Genomic DNA, 17831 nt, shown 5'->3' on the forward strand with positions numbered 1-17831 from the left:
CTGCTATTAACAATATAAAATTATTCACACACAACTTTTTAATCTTCTGAGCGAGTTAGAAAATTTGACTGATCAAAGGGCAGGCATTGGCCTTGTGGTATTAGAGATAAACTATTAATGATTTGGGAATCGGGGTTTGAATCCTGCTATGGCAGATGGTGGAAATTGGATTCAATTAAAATTCTGAAATTAATAGACTAATGACGAAATGCAGGCAAGTGGAATTAGCTTAGTTTGGAAAATGTGGTTGGCATGGATGAGTTGGATTGAAGGATCTGTTTCCTTGTTGTATAACTCCATCAATCATTTCATTGGCAACTGCAATTTAACGTGAGAAAATAAATTGGTTCCACAATCAGGCACAGGAACAAATAGCATTTTTGTTAGTTTGCAGAAAAATGCCATGATATCACCAAAAGGTTTAATCATATCTGTTTAATTGCACAATAAAAGGAACATGGACTTGCAAAATGAATTTCCTCCCCGCCCTTCCCAAAATTACAAAAAAGACTCCATTCTGAACATGAGATTTATACACAGCAGAAATGTGTGCAACTACATACAAATGTGAGTTTTATTAAGGTTTTCAAAATGCAAAGATTGCAAGTTCTTTTATAAAAAAATAAGAACAAAACAAAAGCAGAGCTAGAAATCATTATATTCTCTGCTTAGGTTGTGGGAATGTATACACCATGTCAAAAGTACCACAGTAACCAAAGCATTACATACACGATTCATTCATTTTAAAATGGAAAAAAAAGATGGTTTTTGAATATATAATAGGCAATAGAAAACCAGAGATTCAAAGGAAGAGAATTATTAAAGTTATCACTTCAGTGGATGTTTTGTTGGTTTACCCTGCCCAAAATTTAAATCTTGAACAGTATGTTATCCATCTAAAATCTTTAATACTGTATAGTATATACAAAGGACTGACTGAACTGATTCCCCTGTTTTGACTCCAGTGTCCTTATATTAATTTACCCACAAATTTGGAATTCTCTTCCAGATCATAGGAAGAATGTTCCAGCCCAATCATTGCAGACTTTATTATTCCTTCTCCTCACACCCTTTCTGTATACCTACCCAAGATTGTGTTGCATTCACAGTCAAGGAAGGTCAAGAGAAACACCTGTGATTGTAAGAGGCATTGCCAAATGCAGTTGGTTGCTGTTAAATAGCAAATTCAGTTTGCACAAAACAATTATTCACACTCGTTAGGAATTCACAGGGTAATATTAACAAGCATTTTCAGTTTCACAATTTCTTGCCCTTCCAAATGTAAACACATGTAATGATTATTGTTCACTCACAGTCAGAAAATGAAATAAGAGTCTTGGAAATGTATTATTCATTTAAGTGGTTGTATGCAGTTCAAACTTCAACCCACATTAAAGCATGTAAGCTTATGTTCAATTTTAATGTTTAAACACACAAGATTGTTCAGTTGAATATGATGGCAGGTGTAAAGAGGTTTGGCATCTTAAGTTTCAATAAGATCAGCTTTCCATTTCAGCCAAGTCTGTGTGTGCTTCAAACAATGAGCAATCGAACATTGCACTCAAATCAATAGTTAAAAGCAAAGCTTTGTTATGAGAGTGATAAAATATGACTTCTGAATTCCATCAGATGATTCAATACCTGGGATGTTTGATGACTGAAATGTTTTTTTTAAAAAGAACAGCAATTTGAAATGGCCAGAGAGGTTAGCTGGTCACAGGCTTGCCAAGTCAGGAAACCAAGTTTATAATAAATAAAGACCATCCAAGCCCCAATTAATATCTTGTCAAAAGGCACTGAAACTCAGTCAGGTGGGAAGAAACCCATTTGTCCGCTTTCTAATTTACTCCTACGCACGAATGCTCATAAATTGGAGATGGGAACTTGGCAATGATTAGCAAACCAAAAGAAACGTAATTTCTGAAGATGAAATTATCCCAAAACAATGTTGTATTTCAAGGAACTGTTTTTTTGGGATTGGAGAATGGATTTGTGACTGGAACCAGGTTTAGGAAAATCCCTCTCTTGGCCTCTTGAAGGATAAAGTGTCCAGTGACAATAACAAACTGGGGAGAAATAGCCAAACTACAAGAACTTAAAATGATCTGCAAAATCTATCACTGTCAAAGATGAAAGACATCAAATTAACAACCATAGTCTCAGGTTAAAGCCTTTACATTTCAAGGACACCGTAACGACTTTAAATTATTTGTGCCTTCCATCTTCCTTCAGCACTGGGCTGTATCTACCTTTATCATTCTACCTATGTAAATCCATACTTTAACACTGCATTTTATTACTTCCTCATATTCATCAGATAATGGAATTGCTCTTTCTTTCACTCAAGTAATGCCTGTACTTGGCTCCATACTGCTAAAACAAACAGTGGGCAATGACATTTTTACTACAGATAGATATAGCTTTGTGCTAAACAGAACAATAAATATTTGTTGTTGGCAAATGAGGTGATCAAAAGAACGGAGCCAATCCACCCTCCTTACCTGTTGCAGCTTGTACTCCCCAACCTGCAGTCAAGGTCAATGTCTTCAATGTTCGAGGCAAGGTCTGTTTATGTCAACAATGTGTCAATATTAATCTACAACTTCATCAATGATAAAAAAAATTATGAGTGGGGGGGATAAATCTCAACACTATTCTTCACGGGAGTTAAATGGAGAAGAATTCAGGAACAAATACAAACAAAATAAGGGAATCAAATAGTTTGTATTGTGGAAAATGGTGTGTATTTTTACTGGGAAGCTCTGGGATATCGTATGTTTTTCTGGATTATCATAACATCCAATAGTAATAAAGCTATAAAATATTACTATAAATGTCATGATACAGCAAGTACCAGAATTAAAGGAGATTTATTAAAGAGATATCAATAAAGTTGATCTCTTCTACATAATTGCATTATAATATTTTGTTGTATTTATAATGCAATCAAAGGCATAACCATCAGTGGCTATAGTCCCTGCATTTTGCCGCACTTTTTTTAATAACAGTGAGTACCGTGAATGCAAATTATTGTTGTTCATCCAGGAGATTCACAATCACAAATAAAACCATTCATAACCACTTCATGAAACATGTGATAGAACATTCTACAGGATATTGGGATAAAACCCAATAAACAACTCTACTAGTGTGTGCAACACAGAGCTTTTGGAAACATATATTAAAATGTAAAAATCCTTGAAACTCCACACTGTAAATATTAGTGCTAACTAATTAATAAATTTATATGGAATTATTTTACCACTGTAACAGCATTAACCAGTTTAAGGTAAAACGGTTAACATTGAACCATATGAATGTCGTACAGACAGTGGAATTTCTATATACTTGTATACATCTGTACACTTGTATACTTCTGTATTCTGCACGCTTGAATATTTACAACATAATTCCAAAGCCCAAAGATTTCAAAAACTTCACTTTTAAAAAAGTAAAATAATTGTTGGAAGATGGATTGTTCAGTTGTAAACCAAATATAACATTTTGTAAATGTCACACATTGTAGTAAGATTGATTTTGTATTGGTAATGTACATCCATATCATCTCAGTAATTCTGTCTGGGAAACAGATTGTTTTTCATATTCAGGATGACCACCAGAGGGAAGTCCTGAGGACAACTAAATACAATTGATTGAGTTAGTATAAGACTGCAGAAGTGAAACAGCGGTGCATGTCTTACAGTTGCAAAATCCATTTGTTATTAACCAAAAAGAACATTACTACCTCAGCTACTGAACTAAATCTGTGTTTTTTTTCCTAAAAAAAAAACTTTTCTTTTGCTTGTTCACATTATTGCTATATCAGTGTTTCAGTTCCTCTCATCCAAAGAAATCATTATATACACATCAGGGGAGATACAAAACACTGAAATATTTCTGATTTTACCACCATTTGTTCAGAACTAATTTTCCTCAATTTATATAAAATGGATTAAATATAAATAATATTGAATGGTAACAATAGCAAGTTGTACCACTATTTAAGGAAAAGGAAATGTGCAAAATATCCTAATGCAGTTGCAATTTCCAGTGATGTAAATATGTTTGATTTGAATCTAGATGAACTAACCTAGCACCACATGCACAAGAGATAATTCTGGTTTGTGTTAATCCTAGGTACGGTTAATAGATTTCTCAAGCTACAAGCTGAATTTTTGAAAAAAGTTACTTCTGGAAAGACAAACTTGCATCAATCTTGATTTGTTTCCATTGTTGAAGAATAGAAAGGACAGTCAATAAACCCTAGAGATAACTGAAGAGTAATTATGGAGACAGAATTCCTTGTTTGCTGTTTTGGCTTTGCTTTGCTTGCACCTGGAAACATTTCATTACCTCTTTAGTTAGAATCTTTCAAATCAAAAAGTGAAAATGAAAATTAAATACCTAGAGTGCCTCATCAACAACATTATCTATACAATGTGTGGAACAATATGCGGAAATGAGTTAGTGCACAGTGTACAGGAATTCCAGTTATTAAGCAGATTTAAGGGCTGCGTGCAGCTAGACTTTGTGCAGCTGCAGAATGCAGAAATTCACTATGTCCATGGTGTTGCAAGTATTGGGTGGGCCTATAGATTTTCTCCAGGCTGATACTGAGGTTCCGTGGAAGTAAAATAATCTTCTAGGAAGGACTGTAAATACTCGAAGGTTGGCCTCTCTTCTGGCTCCTTCTTCCAACACTGTATCATGAGATCATGAAGAGAGTCGGGACATTCAGGCGGGCACGGCATTCGATATCCCCGTTCCACCTGATCCAATACCTCCCGATTTACCATTCCTGACAATCAGAACAAATTAACATGAGTAAGAATTCAGTATCCAAACAACCTGCTCTGCAGAAATAATCAGTCATGGAGTGAAGAACAATAGTCATGTGAACCTGCTGTTAATGAGACTTGTGAACTGTTCTAAATTAATTTGTACAGCCCTAAAGAATCAATAAGCCACAATTCCTCTGCCCTCCAACATAGACAGCAATCACCTTGAATCACAATGATTTACTTGAATAGACTGCAGTGTTTATACTAATGCCTAGCCAGATTCAGTTCAGTGCACACTATTAAAGAACTAACCTATCAAAGTGCTTAGTTTTTGTTTCATTCATAAAATAATCAGAAGATGTCCACCAGAGGTTAATACCAGCTGACGTAAATCACCTGCTTTACTGCTCTGGCCATGGACAAAGACAAGACGACAAGGCAATGAGTAGAGAAGAAAAGCATTGGACCCCTATTATAGTTAACCATTTAATCAGGGCTGCAAATTCAACTGTACATCAATTGCCTGATCTGACGATCCAAATAACAGTGATTGCTTTTCAAAATGTAAGTAATTACATACAAAGCAATTTGAGATATCACACAAGGTGTTATAAGGCACAACTTCAACACGGACATTCATATTTTTGTAAACTGGAAGTTAGAAGGGAAAATTTGCATATGTAACAAACTCCTGCCAAGTAAGTGATGTTTTGAACAAGTAGTTGAACAATATCCACTTTTAACTTTAGATAAATTAACTAAATGATAGAGTTGCTTTCAATCAGCTGTTTAACAAGGCAACATTTTCTTGGCTGAAGCAGTTAGAGCTGAAAATGTGTTGCTGGAAAAGCGCAGCAGGTCAGGCAGCATCCAGGGAACAGGAGAATCGACGTTTCGGGCATAAGCCCTTCTTCAGGAGCAGTTAGAAGAAAGTTTATATATCAAATTCAGAGCTACTCCATTACAGCACAGACATTTACAGAAAATATATAGTTAAAAATCACACAACACTAGGTTATAGTCCAATAGGTTTATTTAGAATCATTAGCTTTCGGAGACGCTGACCCTTCATCAGGTGGTTGTGGAACAGGTCCATAACACACAGAATTTATAGCAAAAGGGTTACAGTGTCATGGAGCTGTAATGGTATATTAAATAAATTTTAAAGTAAATCTTTCATCTTTTAGAATGGGATATGTTAGTTTCGGTTCTTTAATATGTAAATCCCAGAACTCCTTTAAAGTTACATTCTCAAGATAGCTTCAGCTTTTCTAACAATAAGTGCCATCTTGTCTGTTTGACTCAACAAACAATCAAGGTATTTTTCAATGTATAATTTCAGTTACATCACACTGTAAATGTTTGCTATAAATTCTGTGCCTTACAATTGTGTCCTCCACAACCACCTGATGAAGGAGCAGCGCTCCAAAAGCTAGTGCTTCCAATTAAACCTGTTGGACTATAACCTGGTGTGTGATTTTTAACTTTGTCCCCTCCAGTCTAACACCGGCACCTCCAAATCAGAAAATATACATGCAGCATTTTTGAGCATGTTTAATGAGTCACTTTTGCTTTAATGCTAGACTAAAAGTGCTTAGTAGTTGAAATTCAGTTCAATTATTTCATTGCATTTCAAGTAAATCAAAAATAAGCAGAACTGAGACCGATTCTTACATGTGAACTTTGAGAGTTCTTTACTTATTTCACCAACTGTACAATAGGCTAAACTACCCATTCCACAGTTGGGTAGTTTTGTCCAACACTTTCCTGATTCACAAGAACGTTTACACGTGATAAATATATTTGCATTGCTGGTGTGCATAGGTTGCTCAATGGAAATGGGGCAGGATGTGATGTCAGATTATTAGAATTTAGGTGGAACTTGGAGTGGATTACAGCTGAAGAAACATTTTGGCCTGAATCCATGCACTCTATGGTTAGCATCTGCAATTACCTGTCCAGCTTCAAGGATTGGCAATTCAAGCATTCATTACTCTTGAACATTGAAAATCATGGATTGGAAGATTTCAAAATTTACATTAATTCAAAGTAACTTTTCTTTTGATTGAGTGCATTCATATGACACCCAAATTAGAAATAATATTGAACAGCAGCCACTGTGCTCACAAATGATTATAATTTGACAAATGCAGAACCAGAATTAGCTCATTAGAACTACTGAAGAGTTAGTTCAGTTGAGAGAATGTGAGCTGGTTGTCAGTGGATGGGACCTGCTGTGAAACATGATGTTCAAGTCAGTGTGACGGTGAGGGGCAAGGTCAATGGATTACCCCTCCAGCTTTTCCATGCACTGGTTAAATTGCAATCAAAACATTGTTTTAAATAAGTAATTCTCTTCTGAGCAATGTCCCCTCTCTGCACACCTCCCCTGTTTTGTCCTCCTTCAGAAAAAGACCATGTCGTTGCTTATGATGACAGGTTGCTTTCCAGCATCATGCCCAAGTTGTCATTATTCATTCAGCCTTGCCTGTTAAGCAGGACATGCTAACATGAAGAGATATTGACTTGCAGGCCAGTTCTGAGCCAGCATTCACACATGCACAGTCCAGCAGGGGTCACCATATCCCAGGGTGGTTGTTGGTAGAATAAAAACAAACATGGGGACCCTTGTGACACACTGGTTGTGTTCCCTATCTTTGGGACAGGAACTCTAAATTCAAGTCCCCCACTGGAGGTGTATCATATCATATTGTTTAATTTGTTTTTAATGTAGCAATCAAGATAGGGAAGTCAATCTAAATTTACCTTTCCTGAATTCAGGGAGTTAGTTAGGTTCCAGTTTCTCCCCGACTCAGGGCTGAGTTGTTAGCATGGGCTTTGGGTTCAGACGTGGGCAAAAAAGTAGGCCTCAAAGTCCACACATGTTGACAGTAGTAGCCCAGCTTGGCACTTTCACCATGGGCAGCCTGAGACCTCCTTATTAGCTACCTGGCAGTTCCTTGACTAAAAGTGGTGGGCATTGCTGGGATTATTCAGAACATTTCAGGGATTCCCAAATGGAGGTCCCCTTAGATAAATAAGTGCAAAATAAAGTTTAGGAGGCCAAGGTTGGTATATTCCACATGGGATGGAGGAGAAACCCCTCTGAAGGGATAGTTGGAGCTCTGGGGACTACCTTGATTATGCCTCTGACTACAAGCATTAATACTGCAAATTATTCTACACCTTTCCATCACAAGGAATGTTGCCCAGCAGTGGGACAATGTTTTTTTAAGAAATTCCCTGCTACTTTTCAAAACCCTCCTGAAGTAACTCCACAGAGGCTGATATCCAGTCATCAAATCCCTCCCATCTGTTATCACCTCCAAGAACCTGGTAAGATTCAGCTCTCTAGCTGCAAACCTTGAGTGAGACCAGCTAATTCAGTACACTATAGATATATTTTCTACAACTGACCAGAGCTGTGGTATAAACAAGAAGGGTATAGAAATACACTTAGGCAAGATCAACCAATAAACAACTCCTTTCAAATGTTGGAATTCCTGTGCCACTTTCTCAGATTATATCAATCCAGTGAAGTTAGATAACACTTTATGGAGATACTGGTCCACCACCTACATTGTCCAAGCAGAACACAGAAAGGTGCCTGTATAAAGCAAAAAGTGTTAACCTTAGCTGTGACCATCTGAGTCAATTTCAAAGGTGGTGTTTAGAGTAAATATGGCAACTACTTTGGACAGTTCAATGAGTTTTTGGGAGGCACAGTGGCTCAGTAATTAGCACTGCTGCCTCACAGTGCCAGGGATCTGGGTTTGATTCCAGCCTCGGGTGACTGTCTGTGTGGAGTTTGCACATTCTCCCCATGTTTGTGTGGGTTTCCTCCGGGTGCACAATTTAAAGATGTGCAGGTTAGGTGCATTGGCCATGCTAAATACCCATAGTGTTCAGGGATGTGTAGTGTTGGGACATTAGTCAGGGATAAATGTAGAGAATGGGTCTGGGTGGGTTACTCTTCGGAGGGTCAGAGTGGACTTGTTGGGCCGAAGGGCCTCTTTCCACACTGTAGGGATTCTGGAGTTTTTACCCTGTACTTGCCAAATTAAAAGGCTGCGCTTATTTCAAAAATAAGTTGTTTTGATTAGCTTGTCAAAGTTAATGATGAGATTCTGTATGCAAATGCTAATGATTAGAAGAGGCAGTCACCAAGTGACATTTCATGACTTATTTTCATAAGCATTTTAGCTTGCTTACGGATGGGTAAATCATGTTTACACCAATACCAATTTCAGTGGTGGAGACTTGTTAAGTATCTTATGCTTTTATCCAGCAAAACTTGCTACTTCTGCTGCTTTCTGAATTATTAACTTTGGCACAAAAAAAAGACCATTTAGTATTTTGAAATTTACCTGGATATGGCACTCTTCCCTTTGTAGCTAGTTCAGTCATTAGAATTCCAAATGACCATACGTCTGATTTTATTGTAAAACGCCCATACAGTGCAGCTTCAGGAGCTGTCCACTTGATTGGGAATTTGGCACCTATATCAAGTAAAGACAAATTAATAAAGAAAATTATTTGGAATGCACATGTATTTTCAATATTTTAATATTGACCTGAATAAGTCAGGAGGGCTTTGAGTTAACATTTAATTCAAATTTGTACCTTAGATTTCAGCACCTCACACTGGTCAATTTCACAAAATCACTGAATTTTTACAAAGCAGAAGCAGATGAAGGGTTTTTACCTGAAACGTCGATTTTACTGCTCCTCGGATGCTGCCTGAACTGCTGTGCTTTTCCAGCACCAGTCTAATCTAAACATTTGGCCCATCATGTTATGCAGGTTCTCCAAATGAGCACCTCACTTATTTCTATTATCCTTGCCTTCTCTCTGTAACACTTTACATTGTTCCTTTTCAAATAACCATCAAATTTTCTTTTAGAAATCTTGATGGAATCTGCCTGCAACAGACTCTGGCAGTGCAATACAGACTCTAACCATTTATTGCATACAAAGGTTTTTCTTCATATCACTTTTCTTTATTTTAGAAATGAGTTTAAATCTGTGCCCTCTTGCTCTTGAACCTTTCACAAGTTGGAATGTTTTCTCCCTATCCACTCTGCCTGAACCTCTGGCGGCTGATTCTCTTTTATTTTGTTCCTGAGACATGGGTGTTACTGACCATACCCAGCTTAATTAGTTTAGACTCTCCCCAATAACACGAGAAGAATGTCCAGCAGGAAATTCAGTTCCAACTCCGTTCAGGTGCAAATGATCCATTACGGGTCCTGTCAACCCCACAGCCAAGTTCCAAGAATCTGAAGGCATTTTCCCTGCACCACCTTTATCCACACACTCATGTCTGTGCTACCTGTGTATGTCACTGGGAGTTATGCAGAGGTTACTATATTTGAAGTTCGGCTTGCTAATTTCCTGCCTAGCTCCCTAAAGTTTGACTGCAGGGCTACATCCCTCTTGCTACCTGTGTTGATGTTACCTATGTGAACCATGACTGAATGCTGTTCAGCCTCCCCCTCAGGGTACTCTGATGGGTTCAAGTGCTGGATCAGTGCTTGAACCTATGATTGTCTAGCTTGGGGGTAGCTAATCTGCAGCCCTATTTTCATAAATTTTTTCACTGACTTGTTCTCCACCTCTATAGTTAATTGTTAATATAGAGCAAAGAAAGAAATGCAGCCCTTTTTTTTCTTATATAGGTCTTTAGAAACTATATTTGTTTTGTTTAACTTTACTAGTTGGATGTACAGATTTTGCATAAAGAAATCAGGGTGTAAAACCAAGGTCCACATCACCAAAGCTGGGGGGTGAGGAAATAATTTGACAATGTTCAAACTCACAACATGTATTTTTGTTTAAATTATTTATTTTTCTTTAATGGACACTAGTATTTCTTTTTGCCTTGATTCACATAATACTATTTCATTTTTCCTGCAATCATAAGAATTTTTTTTGACAGATTCGTTGAGCTAATATGAAATACAGTCGCAGAATCCACAAGGTTTTTAATAATTCATTTCATTTTATGCTGTGAAATCTTGATAAGATCAGGTCATTGGAACAAGATGAAATTGTGGCTTGAAGCAATGTGTGACTTTATCTAGTTTAGCCCTGCTGTAGCCTTGAGGCAAAAGGGAATAAAACTTCAGCTTTTCCATCTGGCATATTAACCAACTTGATCCGATTAAGTACAGTGCAGTCAAAAATGATCATAAAAGAAACTGAGAAAAAGAAACGCAAGAAAGAAAACAATGTGGCACAAGACTGGCTTATGTCATTTTATTTCTGAGGTCAGAGCTGGAATCCAGGCTGAACATATGGAGTGAGTGCATGTTTCCTATTTCCACACTTAAACACAATATTACATTATAGCCTCACTCAGTAGAGTTGGGAGGACCCAAAGAACAAACAGCCTATTATCAGAAATACATTGGCAATGTCAGACAAAAAGAATACTTGAGCAATAGAACATTCATACTCAATTGAATGAGGGTGATTTTCTGGGACTGGAAGCCAATATCAATGAACCATAATGTGTTATTATGAGATCCTGGAAACAAGTGTCAATGTGAAGGAGATTCTGAACTGAGTACAAAGGAAAACGTCCAAACCCTGAATCTCTAAATTCTATATTAGTTGCACTGCATAAATCCACAATCTTTCAAAATAAAGAACCACAACTACATGATTATGATAGGACATTTCAAAATCCCAATAACTGTAGTCAGTTGTACCAAACACCCAGCACTAACCTTGTCGGGCTGTGTATTCATTGTCTTCAATCAGTCGAGCCAAGCCAAAGTCAGCAACTTTACACACGAGGCTTTCTCCCACAAGAATGTTAGCCGCTCGTAAATCTCTATGAACATAATTCATTCTTTCTACATATGCCATGCCAGCTGCAATCTGTAAATCAGGAGCAACACAGCATTGAATTTAACAAAGAAAATGGAGGAGAATCAAATTTTGCCTTAACAAGTCATTTTCAAAGTTCTGGGAAATGGTACATACTGAAGTATTCTAAAATGTAAAGCATATAAAACCATATGACCCTCTTTTTGGAAACACTGGGGACATGAACAAGAATGTATGCAAAGTCTAATGCAAAAAGAACTGTACATGCAAAAGGAACTGTTAGCAAGTTTTGCATGACAGGATTTCATAATACAGAGTCATAGAGATAGACAGCATGAAAACAGACCCTTCAGTTCAACACGCCCATGCCGATCCAATATTCTAAATTAATCTAGTCCCATTTGCTAGCATTTGGCCCATGTCCCAGCAAACTCTTCCTATTCATATACGCATCGAGAAGTCTTTTAAATGCTGGTGGTGTATAAGCCTCCACCACCTCCTCTGGCAGCTCATTGCATTCACAAACCACCCACTGCATGAAAAAGTTGCCCCTTAGGTCCCTCTTAAATCTTTCCCCTCTCACCTTAAACCTATGCCCTCTAGTTTAGGTCCCCTCTCGTCTGGGGGAAAAGACCTTGACTATTTCCTGTTTGTTAATATATTACATGCAGTTCATGGTATGACATATCATAAATAATTATTTGAATATGTATTTAATTACTGCTCCTATCTTTCATTTAGACAACCATCCATGGACATTAACTGGCAAAACAGGGTGACCATTAATCGATTAAGGAGGAAGAAGGAAAAGACATTCTTACATTTAGTTAGCATTAATCAAATATTGGAATGCAAAATACATTTTTGGCAAAAATATAAATATTTCTAGCTTAAAGGGAAAAGGTAGAATGATTTACTGTTGGATGAATACCACTTCTCTTTGAGGGCACAGCAAAAACTGACCTTAAATTATCAATTTTCTTTTACAATGTACTCTTTTGTGGAATATTCAGTGTGTTTTTTTATTATCCTTGTCCAGGCGCACTTCAGCATTAGTATAACGGCAATGCTAGAGAACCACTTTGCAGCTCCACAGTTTATGAAAATATTTAGAATTTAAAGGCCATGGATTCAACAGTAAACAAAGCAAGGCTCTGAAGTGCCATAATGCATCTCATACCACCCTTGAATGGCAGCATTTACCAGGTAAATGTGACCCTTCTGCTTCCCCACTCTCATCTAGTTCATTCTATCAATGCCATCGGTGAATCTGAGGGCAGTTTTACCTTGTAAAATCTCAGAGTGGCACGAGTTCATTTACTTCAGAAAATATGAAATCTAAAGTGCATCCCCAATAGATTTGTATGCAACACCAGGAAGATCATAGTGCCTGCCTTATTCCATATGTTTTAGTGCTATCTACCTGCCAGCAATCCAAAAGATAATAATCAGCAATGATTTATGGAAAACATTAAACAGAAATCTGTTTTCAACAGACTTTTCAATCAATGCCAAAGCAGCTTGAGATGCTATGCTTCCGAATGACTCAGCTCTAGGTTCCGAGTACATGCCAGTTTACGTTTGGAATGGTTTCTCCAATGTTCAACCAATGTTAAACATTACTCTAGCTATATAATTTTCTATTTGAACTCTGGTTTTCTCCCACTGGAAGTCTGTTCAACATTCAGCTGCACTTTGAGATAAACACTCGATGTAACATGTCCAACTACTCAGCTAGATTTTATCACATCAGTTATGACTTAAATCATTTCTTATATCGTAAGTTGAATTAAAAGCAATATCTCTTTTGCCCATATTTAGATTTTTCATTAAGTAGTTGGCACTGGCCCCCGATGAAGGTAATGTTATGAGAAAGAAGTGTATTTTTTTTATTAAGGAAGAAGATAATATTGTGACACAATATCACTCGCCATAAGATCAGGGCCATAAAAATAATTTGCATTTATATAGCACTTTGCCTAACCACCAGAAACCTCAAAGCACTTTACCACCAGTGAAGTACTTCTGAACCGTAGTTACAGTGGTAACGTTGGAAACACAACCAATTTATGCACAGCAAACTCCCAGATACAACATTTGCAGTAAAAATGTATAAATAATATCATTTAGGAATTTGGACTTTAAGGTAGAGGTGACTAGATCTGTGCGTGGAAGTTTTTTTGAAAGCAGTCAGAAAGTATTGTGGAACAATGAACTAAAGATTTAAATTTCAAGGTGACATATAACTAGTGCCTAGCAGGCTATTTGTTTAGAGACAAAATAAACTGCAGATGCTGGAATCCAAAGTAGACTGGACAGCTGTTTTGCAATGCAGAGTGACACCACCAGCAAAGGTTCAATTTACATACAGGCTGAAGTCATCAAGAAGTTCCTGCCTTCTCAACCTCACCTCTTACCAGAGACATGGCGACCCTCAGGTTAAACTGGTACCAGTCATCTCTTACTCTCGCTCTCCATAATGAAATGGTAGCCCTCTGGGACTATGGTAACTTTACATTTACCTTAACTGTGGTGTTCCCAGGAGGTTGGTAAGATTAGTTTATTGGATGTGGAATGTCAGATATGAATTCAAAAAACTGTTTGAATGATGCTAACAGCATGGGTTCATTTTCCGCATTGTGTGAAGTTAACATAAAGGACTTTCCTCCTCAACCTCTCCCCTTGACTGAGGTGGGGTGACCCTCACTTATATCTTCTAATAAGGGAGCAGTCCTATGATCTGGTAGAACAAAGGCAACTTTATCTCTTACCTGTGACATTAACCAATGAAGTGTTTGCAAAGTTGGACCTTTATTACATACAAAGAAAACAGATCGGGGTCAATAATAATTTGAGTTCAATTTGGAATCAGCTTTGAATTCAGAAGAACCTAGCACGTTAGTTTGTGAAGTCTCCAAGCTTTCGCTTTGTGGTAAAAGTTTTCAAATATTTTCTATATTAATCAGTTCAGAGGTGTTGGTGTACACCACTGGAACAGATGGGACTTGAATCTAAGCCTCCAGACTCAAAGATAGGGACATGACCCCCACATCACAAGAGTCCTTGCAGAGTTTAAAAACTATCAGACTGAAAGCAAGTACAGATTATTGGAACTGGAAAATACAATTTTGGCGATCAGAACTGGAATGAGGACTATCATTTAAATAAGGAATTAAAGAGCTAAGATAGGAGAAACATTGCACAGAGACTGAGTATCTCTAAAGGACAGGGAAAGAGGCTAAACCTTTGTTTTAATATTGATGTTAAAATCTTTATAAACTTTTATATGAAAGAGTATACAGATTATATATATATGTACATATGATACAGATATATAATGCATCTTCTTTTACAAACTAAATTTGTGTTGTTTTGTGAAAGAACATTGGCAGTGCCATGTAAATGTATTCAGTCCCTAATCACCATAGTAAACAAGTACAAATATTAAAACTTATCAAGTCAAATTTTACTCTAGGATCTGGTTTGTCAAGTATTGCCACCAGCCAGGATCATAACACTATGGACTGAACTTTCCCATTTTTAGGTAACATGTTTTTTTCAAGTAAAATATATGGTATCTGCTCAAAGCCTTCCAGTGGGACTTGAACTTGAACTTAAACATTGTGACTCAGAAATAAAAACACAACATCATCGGCTGTCTTTCAATTTGAAGAGAACATCTATTTAGGGTTGCAAATTTCTGCTATGGTTCTTTATGTAACTCAGCATGCCAGTTCTTGAGCGACATAGCTTTGAGCGCACGGGCCCCACACGATAATGGAATGCAGAGTGAAGAACTTGCTTCCTTTGCTTTACCTTGCTGTCACGTCTCTACCTCACCTTCAAGACTTTGTTACTTGCCAATCCACAATTAGGATTCAAACTATTTTTGAACCCACTGGTTTCACAGATATAAGGTGATAGTTATTATTCTCTACCAAACTAGGCATTCATTTATCAGAGTTGTTAGTTTCCTGGGATAATAAGATCAAATGCAGGAAAGTCTTACTAATGAAACAAAATTAGATCCTGTCTGACATCAAAGTCTTTTACTTCAAGAGATAATTTGCTTTTAAAGCATTCCTTGACATTTGTATCCATTACAGTTAACTGACAGGTTTAAAATTAGCTAACTATAATTAAATTTTAATTTTATAAAAATAAAATGCACAGTAGATACTACAGTAAAATTTACAGCAAAGCTTTCTACTTAACACTGCTTTTGGAGTTCAGGTGTGAATATCATTGGCACATGCATAGATTTGTTTTCCCCTGACCCCAATTAGTGGTTGAGTTGGAGCTACTTCGAATCCAGAGCTGTTCTTTGATGTGTTGTGTGGATATGATTATAGATTGAATGACCACAGATTGTTAAGGTCTATTTTAGGAGATGCTAAATCAATAGATTATCATACCACTGGTAACATAACACATTCAGTAAAACCACAAGAGCCGAAAGGCCCTTTAAAAATCATGCATTTTTTATTAGCAATAAGTTAACACTAACCTGAGCAGCCATATCAACCAGCTGTGGAAGCCTCAAGTACTTTCCCATCTCACCTTTAAGGAAATCCAATAAACTTCCTGTAATAGCAAACCATTCGAAAGATAAGAATGCAGTGACATCTTAGGTTTCAAGTCAATTACTTTCTATGATATTACATTTTAATCCTGTATCTGTGAGATTGACAAAAGTGGGCTATACAGCAACAATACAGATTTTTTGTTTCTTAATACTCAGGGAATGATACAATCAAGCATTCTCAGGTCAAGGTACAGTGCATTAAGATGCAGAGTCAGGTTTCATTCTACCTTGCTGCCAAATATGCCTTAGCCCAGAGGTTTGCAATCAGTCTGCCAAGGTAAGATGAGAAGTGTATACTGTGGACATGGACGCATGGACATTTGTCACTGCACCTGTGGGAAGGTGGGAAATTGGCTCATTACACAGCTTGCTTGCACATGTGCAGACTCAAACATTCAGTTTGAGAATGCACAATAATTGAGGATCATATCTTTGTGATGAGAAGAAATTGCGTTTGAACAGTAATGGGGTGCACAATTGTTGCGAGACTGTTGAAATGGACAGATTTTAAGGTGAATAATTTTAGATAAGCCGCTAATATAAGTTGGAACAGATTCTAAGAAGGAATGGATATATTGTTGTACACTCGTGGGATACACTATGTTGCAAACCTCTTGAGTAAGGCCATGCCATAATAAATACATGTAAATGTGATGCTTATGACTAATTGATTCAGTTGAAAAAGTGAATGTGTCATAGAATGGTTTGTCTCATTGAAGTGTGCCTTGAAACTGAAATGTTTAGGAATCACCGCCTTAATCCTTAACTTCAAAAGCCCTATTGCAACATTTTCTTTTCTACTCGCCACATCAAACATTTTGGTCTCTCAGAATAATGATCATAAATTTGCATTAGTTTAGACAAGCACTAAAGTAAAGAGATATCCCAATTACTGAAATTATTGAATGCAACAAGGTTACTTTGGCTTTGTTTTTAGTGTCTTGAATATCAGAAGCTGAAAATCCAAGTGCCCATTAAAAAGAAAACAAATTATAAATCTTCTTATTCCTTGTTGCACAATTACCATATTTATAAGAAACTGATTCACATTTATAGATACCATACAAATAAAATATGAATTTGGCTAATTTTAAAAGTCTTTCAGCGTGAAAAACATTGCATTGTTACACTCTCCTCTTCAACTTCCTTCCATCAAAGTGGAATAGAAAATGCTTAGTGCCCATGGCCACCATTTCTTGAATAAGTTTGCTCCTTGCTGTGGTGTCAGGATTTTATTCCCAACACATGACAGGGATTCAGACTCTTACGAGTTCACATTTATAGCTCAACCACTCAGCAAACCAACTCGTTTTCACTAACTTTCCTGATATGAATTGAACTTGCTATGCATATTCAGACACAAAATACAATTGGGAAATTTGACTGGTAACACAGAGATGCAACACTTAAAGAAATTAAAAGCAGGTGACCTTCCCAGGGCAGAACTGAGAGTAAATTGTTAAAGCAAACAGGATTACCATAAATGTTTGTTTTAGCAGGTTTCAAAGATTTTCTATCATGCCACATTTCCACAATGATTATGAGATTTTTTTCAATACACAGGAATACATTTTGCAGGTACTACATGAACCAAAAAACAAAGTGCAAAGTTTCAAAGAATGTTCAGTGGC

At 36.9% G+C, this 17831-nt stretch overlaps 1 protein-coding gene across 1 annotated transcript in view; it reads right to left on the bottom strand.

Moving 5' to 3' along the window:
- Nucleotides 1-415: 415 nt before the first annotated feature.
- Nucleotides 416-17831, bottom strand: part of LOC122560199 (proto-oncogene tyrosine-protein kinase Src-like) — a 168620-nt gene continuing 151204 nt past the window's right edge. Inside the window, exons 9-12 of the mRNA XM_043710603.2 lie at nt 16123-16199; nt 11513-11666; nt 9149-9280; nt 416-4798 (exon numbers count right to left, since the gene is read on the bottom strand). Coding sequence (XP_043566538.1) covers nt 4590-4798; nt 9149-9280; nt 11513-11666; nt 16123-16199 — 572 coding nt within the window. The 3' untranslated portion in view covers nt 416-4589. The remainder of the gene's footprint in view (nt 4799-9148; nt 9281-11512; nt 11667-16122; nt 16200-17831) is intronic.

This window comes from Chiloscyllium plagiosum, unplaced genomic scaffold, assembly GCF_037043375.1.
Source record: "Chiloscyllium plagiosum isolate Xiang-an unplaced genomic scaffold, Cpla_swu_hap1 HiC_scaffold_15, whole genome shotgun sequence".
NCBI lineage: Eukaryota > Metazoa > Chordata > Chondrichthyes > Orectolobiformes > Hemiscylliidae > Chiloscyllium > Chiloscyllium plagiosum.